The 14,515-nt window shown below is 37.4% G+C and overlaps 1 protein-coding gene across 3 annotated transcripts in view; it reads right to left on the bottom strand.

Annotated features, from left to right (window-relative positions):
* Positions 1–5,729: 5,729 nt before the first annotated feature.
* Positions 5,730–14,515, bottom strand: part of PTGFR (prostaglandin F receptor) — a 36,558-nt gene continuing 27,772 nt past the window's right edge. For all 3 annotated transcript variants that reach the window (XM_026038046.1, XM_026038048.1, XM_026038047.1), the window contains exon 3: positions 5,730–7,250. In XM_026038046.1, coding sequence (XP_025893831.1) covers positions 6,945–7,250 — 306 coding nt within the window. In that variant the 3' untranslated portion in view covers positions 5,730–6,944. The remainder of the gene's footprint in view (positions 7,251–14,515) is intronic.

Genomic DNA, 14,515 nt, shown 5'->3' with positions numbered 1-14,515 from the left:
GTATAAAAACATAACTACTTGTTGTACAAAAGAGAATAGCTCAATCAGCACTGAAAGAAAAATCATCCAAACCACCATCCATCCTTCTGGCCATCAGCCTCTAATTAAGCACAGGAGAAGGCTTACCCAAAGAGCAGGAGCAGAGATGCTGGCAGACACAAAAAATACATGAGCTGCAGCTGTGAGGGGATTGTCTACAAACACATAGCAGCAGAAAGTGAAAGGGGTCTTTTATCGCCTGATGCTTCTTTGAGAATTGTTATTTACTTTTTAAAGATAATTTTACAGGATTATATTTTTGTTGTGGTAGTTTTTGATTTTCCCAAGAGCCTCTGCCATTTGCACAACACATTGCTTTCTATGATTTTAACTAAGGACAGGAGAAAAAAGTCAAAAGCATGACTGAAAAATAAGGCGTTAACCGTATCTTGTTAGAGTCATACACTTTAGATTGAGCATATAGCATTACATGGCATCAGGGGTTTTTTTGTTGTTATTTTTTGGTTTTTTTTAACAAAACATTCAGTGGGAAGAAAGCCAATTTCAATTCCAGCTTTTCCCCCCAAATTCGCCCTGCCAAAGCTCTATTAATCTGCCAGTTTCTCATTCTACCGACAGTACAGAAGTAGAAATGACCTCCTTGTTAAGTCTTATTGCAGTGAAGCATATAAAGGCTGGCGCTCCTTGGGGGAGATAAAATTGAAGGGGATATTTTAATGTGCAGCATATAAAACTGCATTTACGCAACACATTCTCAAATCAAATACCCTTTGGGTTGCATGGCCTGCCTCCTAAAATATAACAGGGCACATTATTTATTTACTTACAGTGGATATGCATCATCTCACAGAAAAGCAGGAGTGTGATTTTTAAGACAGTTATATTTTAGGAGGCAGGCCATGCAACCCAAAGGGTATTTGATTTGAGAATGTTTTTTAAAAAAAAAAAAAAAGATTGTTTCTATGGACAGCCTGGGAAATAAAGGAAGGTTTCATATATGGATTCAAAGGAATGCAGTTCCAGGGGCTAATCCCTGCATCTGTCTCCTGGACAAAAAAAGAGATGCAGAGTAGTCAGGAATCTACTAGCTTAAATATTACATTATATAAATGTATGTTAAATTAAACACAAAGACGTTGTAGTGATCAAGGGAACATTGATGGGTGAACAAAACTAGCCAGACTAGCAAGGAGGATGAGACTTGCATATCTGGGACTAGGGAAGCTTGAGGCCTGCAAATACATCCAGAATTTAAATCTGAATGTAATTACACAAAGCCATTTAATTGCTTTTTAAGAAAACATTTCTTTTGGACAGATCTAATTCATAGCTATTTAAATTGTGATTGGGAGTTTGAAARGGAAAGTCCAAACAAATCTAGCATGAAGTTTGTGGTCAAAAAAGATGACTTGAAAGTACCTACAAATTTGCCAGTGCGCCAGTAGCTAGAGTAAAAGTCTCTGCTCTGTGTTTCAGGTTGATGCTTTGGAATCAGTAAACACCAGTTGAGCAAGTTGACTAAGCCTCAGATACTCTCCTTCCATTGCAATGGAAAAATACCAGAGAAAGAGAAGGAAAAATTGTAACAGAGGTCACAACACCCACATACCAGATGAATGCTTCAAGTTCAAGGCTTCGTATTCACAGAAACTTGGTTGTCAGGAGTGAAGCAATAATTGGACCACTGGGCTCACCACAATTTTCTATTTAAGAGTGAGGACTCAAGCCATGCATTGCAGAATCTTGCTCCTACACTGCTTTGAGTGTTTGTTTGTTTGTTTTTTAATTGCAAACCAGACTATTTTAATGCAAAGGATAGACATTAAATTACCATTTTAGAAGGTGGATTTGGATGTATATTGCTTCAGGCAACCATGGATTCACCTTCTGCCTTCCTTATCTTCCTCTTGTGCCTATGTTACACAGAACAGAGGAGCAGCCCCTAGCACGGGACACTTCAGGCACATGGTGAACTTCAGAGCTGAAAACTAAGGCACACTAAAAATTACAAGTCTRTTAAACAGTGTTCACCTGGGATCTTAAAAATTTGAACTCTCAAATGCRTATGTATAAATATATGTATAAATACATATAAAATGCATACACATATTAATATACATGTGTATACATACACATACATTCACATGCTCCCCACAAACACATACACTTTTGTAGGGAATTGTAGCTACTTGGTAGCACTGACGACAAATTTTAGTCTTATCTGTTTTAACAAGTCAACCCATTACTGCCAATAAATGGGAAAAAAATGGAACAATCATTGCAAGATGCTGATGTGTGTTGTACCTATCTGTAAATAGGCAGAGCTCCATCTGCTATAAAAGTTGGAATGCAGAACTGTTTTGATTCACTAGGCACTATTAGAGAGAAGTCAAGCTAAGAAAAAGTATGAAATATTACTTACCAGACAAGAGGTAGAGATGATACAAAAAAAAATAAGTCTGCAATAGTCATTGCCTTTTTCAGCCTTCATGAAAATAAAATAAAGGTGACCTAATTAGTTTAAATAACCAAGGGCTTGGAAAAACTTGAAGAAAGAAGAAATTAAAGAGTATGATTTACACTTCAGAAATCTATAAGGATAAGCAATATAGGTCCTGCTTACCAGCCTGATCTCTGCCTCCCAAGGGCATGGGTTCACCACACAGCTGAGTGAAATTAGCAGCTCTTCCAGGAGAGAGGTCCAGCAGTCCCTTGCCATGCTGCTGTGCTTCTCCTTCATGCTGTTTCTGGCATAAAGTGATCCAAGTTTGCTCCTTTTTTTTGATGGGTTAATTTTTTTTTGTTTTCAGTCAACTCACCTCATCTCAGAGCAGCACCCAAACCCATGSTGGGAGCACATGGCCAAACACCTCCCCTTTCCTTCCTTCCAGCCACAGGGAGCTGCAGAGTCAGCTTGGGGTATAATTGAACCCACAGCCAAAGCTGTGATTTAATTGCAGCCTGGCAAACATTTGAGTGCAGAGGGGAACATCTTGTTGACAGTAATCGTCGTATTTACCATGAGAAAAGGCCTCCTTCTAACGCATCCATCTGGACATACAAATTATCAGAGGAGAGGGGATTGTGACAATGGTTGTTCCCTGTTGAGAACCAAATATAGGGTATTTTTCCCCTTGTTTACCAAGCCTTAGGTGAGAGTGGAAGCAATTAGACCCAATATCTGTCACTGCCAGATCCCACAAGGCTGCGTGCACTAATAATGAGCAACACACCTTTGAGAAGCCATTTCTGTGAGGATAGAACTAACTGTATTTGTTGCTGAACCAACATATCAATACAGTACTAATGAGCACCATTGCTGAGACATATATTCATGTCATCTTTTGACCAGAGGGCACTGGATATTATACATTTTTTCCTTGCAGTTTTTTATCGTCACAGAGAGATAAGCACTGGGTTGTCTTAAAGACACAATATGCAACCACTCGTGTTAAATACTCTTCTTTTCCATTACCTTTGGATCGGCATATTCCCTTAGTAAGTATTCAAATTAACCCCCATCCAGGATGAAAACATCATTTGTTTCATGAATAAACATTTCCCTCAACATAATGACTGAATTGGAAGTCATAGTTTATGGAAATCAAAGAACAGTTTTGTCATATTTGATGTTGGTGGATCAAAGAAATTTAAGCTAAAAGATGTGTTATTTTTTGGCAGTAATRTGAGTTATCATAGTTGTTATAAACTCCCTTGTGACTTTAGGCCTTCTTCAGAATTTGACTGTTGAGAATTAGATGCCACGCTAGTCTCTGTGGCTGCCCAGAGGYGGGCTGTGTTACCAGTGAGCTCCTGGGAAGTCTATCAGGAGGATAAACTTGTCTAGAAGGCGCCAGTACTCTGCTTTTAGGGATCACCTGGCTATGGTAGTGGTACATAGTCATTAGTGATCCTTAGCTTATTAATAGCATCAGACAGAAGTAATAATCAAATAAATACTTGCATACAAATATCTGAAAATAAACACCCAAGTAACAGAAAGGGGAAGATTTCCCTCAACAATCAGGTTGAAAAGCCCTTGAACTCTTTGGCCTATCTCTGTATCTAGCTAGCAAACTACAGGTATTTCTGTAATCCCTGTGATGAGCAACTTGTTACTGATGTTACCTTTGCCTTTGGGACTTGGTTTAAAATATCATGCTTTCTTATATAGCTTACCTTTTCTTTCTCTTTCCCACCTTAAGGATTTCCTCGGTCATTAGTCAGGAATGTGATTCAACTTTCTTCCCACCAGAACATGCCTGCCTGCTCCAGAGATGCTCATTACTGGCAACTAATGACTGCAGTCATAGATGAACTCCAAAGCGATCATTACTCACCACTACCCTCTTCTCCTTGCATGGGTGATATTCAGACCCTAGTGTGAAGCTCCTCTCCTCCCCCTTTTTTTTTTTTTTTTTTGATCTTATATTCTGCAAACCACTAAACCACACAATTGCTATTCACGCAATACAGCACGTTGCTGAGTCTCCTATGAGACCAAATGCAATGATAATCAAATCATTTTGGTAGCAGATCCTTGGGTGACTGTATCCTGCACTGTCTGGGTAGGCTACCATGTCAATAAGCAAAACAAAATAGTTAGCGGAAAAGCTTCATTTTTCAGTGTATGTGAAACTAATCAGAGGCTATGTGGTATGTTGACAATTATTTGAATAGAAACACATTAATCCAAACACTTGGATGCTCTCAGAGCTGCCTTCAGTTRTGCGCATCCTCAGCGTGGATCATCTCAAGTTGGCCTTATTTGCCTTAAGCTCTTGATTTCAGCTGTGTTACTCATTTAAAAGAAAAAGGATGTAAAGTCACACCTTCCATTTAAACTCTCACTGTCCTCCTAGCCACCTTCACGCTATTACCACATGTGTGAAAGGCACTGGTTAGTGTGAAGCCAATGTGAATTTTTGTACTAATGGTTATCCTTCAGCAACTTAGGCTACCTTTTGTCAGACAAAAATATCATCACTCTCAAGGTACAGTTTAATAACTTTAATGAGGCTCTGCAATTTACATTCAATACATATCAGCACACAAAATATAAGAAATCACATATACATATAAACTTTTTTGTTTGTTTTACAATTCAACCAGTATGAAATACACGAGCTACATTTATTCACATAACAAAATGGAACATTGATGAGCTTCATTCACTGATCAAATATTTCTACAATTTATGGACCAACATTTTTCTGCAGTTACTAAAACAACTATTTCTCTTGAACAACAAATAATTTATGTCAACAGATACATTGGCATCACAGTCTATGAAATTAAAAGGTCAGACTGAGCATCAACTTAACACTCTCACAGATATCAGTAGAAGCGACATGAAGCAATGGTGTCTGACTTATATCAGCACCAGCTCTGTGAGTGTTTTATCAGCTCTATAAATGAGGAATTAAATCACATAAAAAATTGGGGTTTTTTAACTTCATTTCATTCAACAACCACTGGGTGATTTAACCCACTTATTTCTATCCTTTTTAAAGTAGGAAGGAAGTAATTTTTAAACCAAAAATTAAAATATTTAAACCTTTTATTTTTTATTTTTTGACTCAAATTGTTCTCACATACAAAATGAATTTGTATTTTGTAAACAGTTTTGGTCCCTCAGTCTGCCTCCTTGATGGAATAATTTTTAACTGCTTCATCCAAATATACCAACAATTCACTAATGAAGCTATTTGAACATAAGCATGTAAAAAATAAAATTTACATCTTAAAACAATCTCTCTGCTACAAGGTCTCCGCTAATCTCTTTTTTGCTTTTAAGCAAAGTACAGTCACAAAAATTAAAGCTTTTTCTAGCAGCATTAAATCAAAGGGTTCCTTGCTGGAAAGGAACTGGAAACTTCCTTGTACCATCAATTACATTGGATAGACTCAGCACTTAAGACACAGACCCCACAAAAACTGAGCACCCAGTTTGCTTTAACAAACAAACACACACTGACAGTGAGGTTACCTGCAAAGGTGCTCATCTGTTAACACAAAATTTTAATGTGAGACAAGTGTGACCATTTATAAATTAAGCAGATGTGCCTTACAGGCATTTCAATATATGTATTCAATACATGAGGTGAACTCATTAGGAAACTTGCCTCAGCCAGGAGAAAATAAGACTATTCTTTATACAGACTGCAAAAGTTTATGTCTGTCTGTTAGTCAAAACCTAGTGAAAGGACTAAAAACTGATCGATAGATCTAAAAATGTAACAGTAAACAAGCTGAGCTGATCTACTTCTAATTCCCATGGGGATCACACGGTACCTAACAGTTTATCAGGGATTCGAAAGCAACATTTCCACTGATAAAGTTTGCATCTCAAAAATTGGCAGAACAGTAAATACTTAAGAGCTCAAGTCACTGAACCAAACCAACTAGGTCATTTAGCAAGCTGGACACAAGCAAAGTGCCTTTTATAAATCCAAATGGAAAAATTCAACGCCTAGAAGCAAAGAGTAYCCTTATGGAATGGATGGTGGACTTAGCCCTAGGAAACAGCAACTCCAAAAAGGACTTCAGGGTATCATTCATAGTTACAACCTACCCCTCTCTAAAAACACCTTGGAAACCATCTTCTCATTTGARTGTGTTCTTAAGAATTTTGGCAGGATTCTTAAGAAGCTTGTGTACTTTACTGTGTGTAAGGAACTCTGTTCACTTAAGTACCTGGAATGAGAAATACATGACGATTTATCATTATTTTATTACTAGTTTTGGAAGGAATGCATTCCAAAGTCACTTAAAACATTCAAGTGCATCTTCTGGAGTAGCAATATCAAAATGGTAAGCAACAAAAGCAAACCACTCACAATTTTAAACAAATACCAAACCACTGAGCCTTACAAGGATTCATGTAGGGTACTGCCAGTGTATGATCCTTGCCTCCATCATTTCTTCATACACCGTGTTTAATTTCATTGCCCTGTAATGCTGAGCGGCTGTAGATTTATTTGTTTGGAACTTACCGGTGACTCAGATATTGCTGCAACCTTTAAAGAATTCTTGATGGAGCTGAGTTCCCACATGTGCAAGTTTATGATGYTCATGCCACAACATCCTCTGGTAATCTTGTACAGGTTTTTAAGTACAGCTTTCCTAAGAAGAATGTATACCCAGGGGTCTAAAATCTGATTCCACGTTGCCATTCGGAGAGCAAAAAGTATTGTTTCGCAGGTGTCCTTTGAATGATTTTCATTTATCCCAATTCTAGCCATAGTCACCTGAAAAATGGAATTTTTTTTAGTTATATAACAAAAGAGTACATCACAAGATTGTGTAAATGTGTGAAATCATTTCAAGATTATCTTTTATCTTCCTGCCTTCAGAGCATTATATTTACAAAATAAACACTTTTGTACATGTAACATTATTCTAGAAAACACCTCGTATTTTATAAAGGGCGTACATCTATGTCTACTGAGCTACCACTGATCAGACTTGAGCAGAGGATGGCAATCAGCCAGACAGCATCCTCCAAAAATAAGGATGGATTTGTGCAAAGATTAACAAATTAGCCAGAATTTGAGGTGGCAAAGCAGGACAAGGCTATTCCAGAACTGACTTTTTCAAGCATATAGGCCACTGTTGTCCCAGACCAAAATATTTTCACAAAGGGTTTTTACTTTTTTTTTCTTACATTTTCCAAATTAAAAAATCTGCCCAAGGAATATAGAACCTTGATTTCATCAAAAAGCTTCATAATCATAAAAGCTTCATAAATCTTAAGCTGCAACAGAACACAGTTCATTTACCTCAAAGAAGAAGGGGTTCATATGTTTCTACCACAATTCAAGTCACGGTGACAAAGGCCACCGCTTTCTCTCCTCTTGCTAACGGGGACAGAGAGGGCTTCATTCACCTGTGGAGGCAACAGAAATGCTGCACATGGACACACCTCACCAGCCTATCATTGACTCWGTGGTTTCCCATCACTAAGGGCACTCATTTTGCAGCACATCTCAACAGGATTGCTGCTAGCCGAGGATATCCAAAAGCTACGGTAACTCTCTACAGCTTCCCAAGTAATGCCTGTCTTTGCAGAGCTGCAGCCTAAGCTGTGAAATACCAGACTTGGTGAAAATCAGGCTGATGGTGGCTCATGCCCTGCAGAGACCTCCTTTGTGGGCATTCTGCCACCAAAGTTTTGTAACCTGAGTTCCTGTGTGAAGAACACCCAGCAGTGCAAAGCCAGGAATCTGCCAGTAGATGGTAAATTATCTATCTCTATTATTAATGCTAAAAGCACATGAAGACTTTTTTGGTAGAAGGATGAAACACTATAAGGCTTTTAGTTCCAAAGCCTTTAAAGTGATAGAGTAACTAAGAAACAGGGTATTTTCCAGCTAATGCTATGAGTTATTGGGCACTGAAAGGTAGGGTCAGTCTGTCCAGTCCAAGGACTGGTATTTGCACAAGATATGTTACAAAAAAAGAAGATTAAAAAAAAATGAAAAAGAGGAAATGCAGAGAGAAAATGCAGAGCAGTAGCTACAACTCAAGAATCCAGTAAACCTCTCTTATTTTTTTGCAAGTAATTCACTGTATTCCTGGGCCCTGCCTACACCTCACAATATCTGTGTATAAACATGCAGCCTGCAGCAGAACGAACACATAAAATGAAACTGCACATCTTTGCTTGAGGATTTGGTCAAGCATTTCTATATGGACATCTGTGGGAGCAAAGACGAGTCCCAGAAATGTTCTTAGGGAAGCTGGTAAGACTGGCAGCTGCACAGTTGGGAACCAGCAGAAGGAATGTCTGAGCATCATGCCAACACAAACAGTTATAATTCAGTTCCCTGAATCTGCTTTTCACCCTACCACTGTTGGGTGCATTCCTTRCTGACATCAAACTTGGACAACTCCGTTGGCTCCTTCATGGGATGTTTTCTCAGGACGGTCCTACATTTTATTCATCAGAAGTCCCACACTGCAAACCAGACTCAAGTAGGTCTCTTCCTGCTCATGCAAGCAGACCTGGGCATGGGACAACAGCACTATAGATTTCACATAGCAGTGACTRTTTGATTTATTTTATATTTTCCTTAATACAGACATATAGCTTGCTGACCTACTTCTTGATGTTTGTGTGTGTTCTTCAAAATTCCATTTTCTTCTTCTTGTCTTGCATTCTGTAAATTAATAAACGCCACATCCAATGGAATTGTACACTTGTACAAGGAGGCAGCAAAGATTTCCATCTAAAAATAGTTTTTGTAAAACTGTATTGTTTTCTCACATGTTATCTAGCAAACTTCTGAGATTTTTTTCCATATAGTATTAATCATCTCTAAATTATTTTTTTTTTTATGTTTAATTTGCTGGCAAAACAAAGTCCCATTGTTTTGATTATAGATTTACCATGGATTATGGATTTTCCTCAGGACAAGGAAATTTGGTATATAGTTGTATGTATTTCAACACTTGGAGAAGCTTCATCAGCAGGACTTCAAAGTTATTCTTTGTGAATACTGGATACGCACAAAGTAATATATTTAAACTCATAAGTAGCAAGTAAAGCTTATTTACATAACTAAATGCTTAAGAAACTCAGCTGGGAATCCCATTACTGGAAGTATTGATACAAAATAGGTTACCTATAGATTTTGTTTCATACAGTGAGATTCTTTTAACTGTGTTATTTAAATTATTGGGGAGTATTATTCAGAATTAAAATGCTGCTTACTTGTATTACCAAAAGCAATACAAAATGTTAGCCTGACTTTTAAAGCTCTATGAGCTAGAGATTACCATACAGGCCTGAGCTAACACAGATATCCCAGTCCAGTTCCAGGCATTTTATCCCAAAATTCTTATGGCAGAGTAGCAGTAGTGACAGACATGTTACCATAAAATTGCCCCTAGTTGTGAAGTCAGACAGTTTCTCCACTTCTCCAAAGAGCTTACATTATACTGGGAGCTCTTCCACATCTTCTGAGAAATAAAGTAAATGGAAGACAGGCAAAACCAACTGCAAGCTTATACTAGCAGAGGGAAGTCAAACGGGAAAATATACGTTGGCTACTGGAGCATTTCTACAAAAGTAGTCTCATGAATTGCAGAACAATACTCTAAACTCCATCTAAAGAAGGGCAGAATGAAGACTTGCTACTTTATCATATTTTTTGTTTCAATATTTTTCTTTAAATTCAAAAATACTAAGACATGTTAAAATAATAAACAACAAAAAGGCCTACTATGCTACCATCTATTTAAAGTGCTTGAATTAAAASATTCAAACAGCCTGTATTTGCTCCATATGTTTATGAAGGCCGTGCCCCTCAACCGGCAGAAGTCACTGGCTCAGGAACTGCAACAAGAGCTGCCGCACTAAACTAACGTCTGAGAGTGGCACCTCTTCTCCAGGCACACAAAGGACGCTTATTTTTCTTCTTACTTCAGTAATTGTGTTCAACAATAAGTAAAGGCATGAAACCAACTCAAAAACTATTATTTTTCCTATCCTGTAGGCTCATCAGGTTAGTATGATTAAGGAATTCTGCTCTCTTCCCTATAGCAATGAGTACATAGGCAGGGAAGTGAGAAGAAGCAATGTGATTATGTTCGTATCTGGTTGCCCTTGATATCTTTAACTGAATTTAATACCCACACAGATTCAGCAGTTTGAATCAAAYAAAAATCCTTATCTGCTACATAAATAACTCAGAATATTTTTATTAGGAATCTGAGTAGTATTTTGTTAAGCTATATATTATTTACATGCATACAGCTGCAGTATGTCTCCCTGGTTTGGAAAAAAAAAAAAAAAAGTACCATACGATAAAACAAGTACAATTCAACCTTTCTTTAGGAATGTAACTATAACAACATCAGTGTAAAACAATAACTTTTTAAAACAAACCTGCCTGCTTGTAGGACATAAAGTTGTTCTGACTCATGTTAGTCCTTGCTGGCTTAAGGAAAGACCTGAGATTTCCCTGTCCCTAAAAATAAATAGAGAGAAGTCCAAATATGTGTCAGGCAAGAACTTGACACACTACATTAAACACTGACGTTCGTTTTTTCCAAAGTCAGGTTTCACAAAACACCAGCTTACTTTGCAAGATCCAGAAAGTCTGATGGAAAGTTTGAAAACATTCTCAAATTGTTGACTTCTTCAATTTTACATCTAGGAGACAGTATCAAAGAATTGCCACTGCCCAGAGGGATAAAACTCAATGCAGCAAATTGAAAAAAAAATAGGTCCAAAGCTTCACACCATTCCAAATATAAACATCGTGTCTTTGATTTTCCTTCCAATTGGATCTCAATTATATGAGAACAACTAATAAGCTAAATGGCAGTGCCGCTTACTCGCATTCCTGTTAATACTCAACGACAGCCAGGCAAAACAAGAAGCAGACTTTACAGTTGGTTAGGAAATAAGAGAAACTGTGTTACTACTTTGATGCCTTTCAGCTTAGAGACTCTAAAACCAGACCCTATCCTTGGCTTCAGGAAACTGTATAAAAACAGGTCACCAAGAGGTTGTTTTGGAAAGCAGACAGGCCAGTCTTGTTTTGTGCAAACATACATATCAAAAATTCTCTTCTCTGTAGATCAACCTTCACAGACTCCAACTATTCCTCCTTTGTACCCCTGTGGGAACCTTGCAGAATCTTCCCAACTCCTTCCTCTTCCTTTGGGTTTTRTTATAAGCATAATCCACTTTAACAAGCTAATCTACAGAAGAAGTCACGTTAATGGAAGACCACGGCGTGACTCTTTCAAAACTTGCAGAGTATTTCTCTTTTGTCAYTGATAAATCCAGAGGCGTGAATGTCCTTCCCCTGAACTACACAGGAAACCTGGTGGTGTTCTGCTGACTTTGATTCACTCCATCGAAATGAGAATTATTTTATTATTTTGAACTTTTAGAAGTTTTCATAACTTCCTTATCATAGGTGCTGCAAACAAGTTGCAGCCTGCTGTAAGCAAGAGCTGACTAGAAGATGATATTTTGCAGTGCTTTCATAATACAGAATTTAAGAAAAAATGCAAAAGGAAGGAAAGAGAGAGAGAGAAAATTGGAGTTAAAAAATAAGTACTTGCATCAAATTACCTATACTATTGCTATATAAACATTATAGTATGTAAACAAAGTATTTGCAACAGAGCAGAATATACTTTATTTTTATTTGATTCTGTATATATCAGTTTAAGGGAACTTCCAGTGGTACAGCACCACTTYTGTCGCCACAGTGTAAACATATATGCTGTGCTGCTTTTGCCACATACCMTTTTCTATGTTATGGACCTTCAAGCTATGTTTTCCCTCATTTATTTTCTTTCCTTTTAAAACATACCTGAACTGTTCCTTCAATTACAACAATCAGTTGGCCTAACAAACAAATTTTAACCAAGTACAATAATTGCCCTACAAAAATCGTGAACTGCAGAAGACAAAATGCACTGGTGTGTTTTCCACCACACTGAAGTCCAGAAAATGCTTTATGGGATTATTTAATATTTCCATATTTAAAGTTTTGCAGGATCAGATCTTAACAAGCAAATGTAAAATAATGGATTCCCTTTCAGGTATTCTTCTGTGAAAAATAATTATGCTATTAAAAATTAATAACGGATCCACTGACTCATTATTCATTATACTACCTGACATTATATACATCCTCAAACATGCAAGTTTACTTGTTGTCCTGGTAAACACAGCAAATCTGTGAAAGAGCTTCCACACACTTGAGTCACACTCCTCTATGTGAAACACAGAGCCCTAATGAGGATGTGAGAAAAGGTTCAGATGAATCTATAGGTAGTCTCCATGTGCCCCATGTTTACAACCCAAACAAGGCTAAGTAAATCTTTTAGAGGTTTTATAAAGCTGGAGGCACTCACAGCTGTGTGCTGTTCTCAAAACACTAGCACTATGATAAAAGTCAAAAATAAAAATTTAGGAAATTCAGGAACACACAGTATTTCACATGAAATTAGGAAAAATAGTTTCTATTATTCTTTTCTCAGACTCAGCTGATTCTGAGGTTAGGTGATTCTCACATGCACGAGACACTGCTTCCTGAGCACTCTATCATTGTTCAGGGTTTGCGTGGCTTTTCTCATTTGGGCAAGATCAAGGTTTGACAGTTTATCTGATCACCCTTCAAAATCAGTAGGACGGATCTGGCAGGACATCAGCTGAGCACCGAAGAAGGGACTGCAATAGCACAATATATTACATGCTCTACAGCCATTTTATTAAATTAAGGCTCTGTGGGTATTTGCCATGCAGCAGTTCAGCCACAGCCAAATTAGCAGCATAATCACTTCTCTCTGATGCCAGGCAGCCGTTCTGCAAGAGCTTTCTGCTCTTCCCATGCAGGCCCAGGCCCTCTGAGGACCTTCCCATGCTGCTGTGCTCTATTACTGTGCTATTAGAGTCAGCGTGACATGTTCACCATCTGTGATTTTATAGCTTTATGCAAAATACTAATATATGGCAACATACTTTCTAAACAAACATTCAGAAATATGTCATTTGAAATGAGATTTTTATGCATATAAGAAATTATGAAAAAWTCCTAAGAAAAAAACGTAACGTGCTAAGATGCTATACTCTCTGTTTACATTTTATTAACTGTCTTTAACATTATCATGCTATATATGGGGGACGGATGCAATTGCGAAGTAAGCATTATCCAAAAATAAGATCGTGTGTGTTTGTGTGTGTATACAAGGTAGCAAACTTTAACTGAAATCGCAGCTTTCATCTTCTGTTCCTTGGATCATGATCTTCCTTCTTGCAAAATACCTAYGTGTACATGGTTTGTCGCAATATAAATTCAATTTAATTTTAAACAAAATATTCCTAGTGCCCTCACTTAGATCCTCCAAARGAATCCAAATATTTTTATCTTGGATTGACAGTCCAAGTCCCCTTCCTTCCTTTCAAGCACTCCTCTGAAAATTAAGAATGCTTTTGGTTCAATTAGCTGAGAATGTAATTACTCTCACAGCTTAACTGATTAGCTTATTTGAAGGAAAAATGGAATGGACATGGATATAGAAGGGTGYTAGACCATAGCTGAGATGAAACTACTTATCACCCATAAATGCCTAGATAAACTTTACAGTGTAACTCCTAAATCTCTTGAGATCAGAAAGTAATAGAGCATTCCTAATACCACGTAATAAAGACTGTCATGAGAAATGCAATCAAATAAGGTAATCATTTAGGGACATCAGAACTGTACCTATTTAGGGTCCATTCATTCTTCCATTAGGATCAGCTGGGAAAAGCTTCAGATCCTGATAATGGACTATCATTTCCTCTTTTATTGCTTTGCTCCTTCAGGTTTCATACTTAATTAGAAAACAATCATAATTCTAATGGTTGAACAAATAATCTCATTGGTTTATAAGAAATGAAATATCTCTCACTAACAATGAATTTAATCTCTGAAAAACTACGGAAAGAAACACAGCAACGGATAAAACTGGGAGAGGAGGAGAGCAAAGAAGCGAAGATCCATAG

This window comes from Nothoprocta perdicaria, unplaced genomic scaffold, assembly GCF_003342845.1.
Source record: "Nothoprocta perdicaria isolate Ctin4 unplaced genomic scaffold, notPer1 scaffold_20, whole genome shotgun sequence".
In the NCBI taxonomy this organism is placed as follows: domain Eukaryota; kingdom Metazoa; phylum Chordata; class Aves; order Tinamiformes; family Tinamidae; genus Nothoprocta; species Nothoprocta perdicaria.
This window is presented reverse-complemented; position numbering and strand designations above follow the sequence as displayed.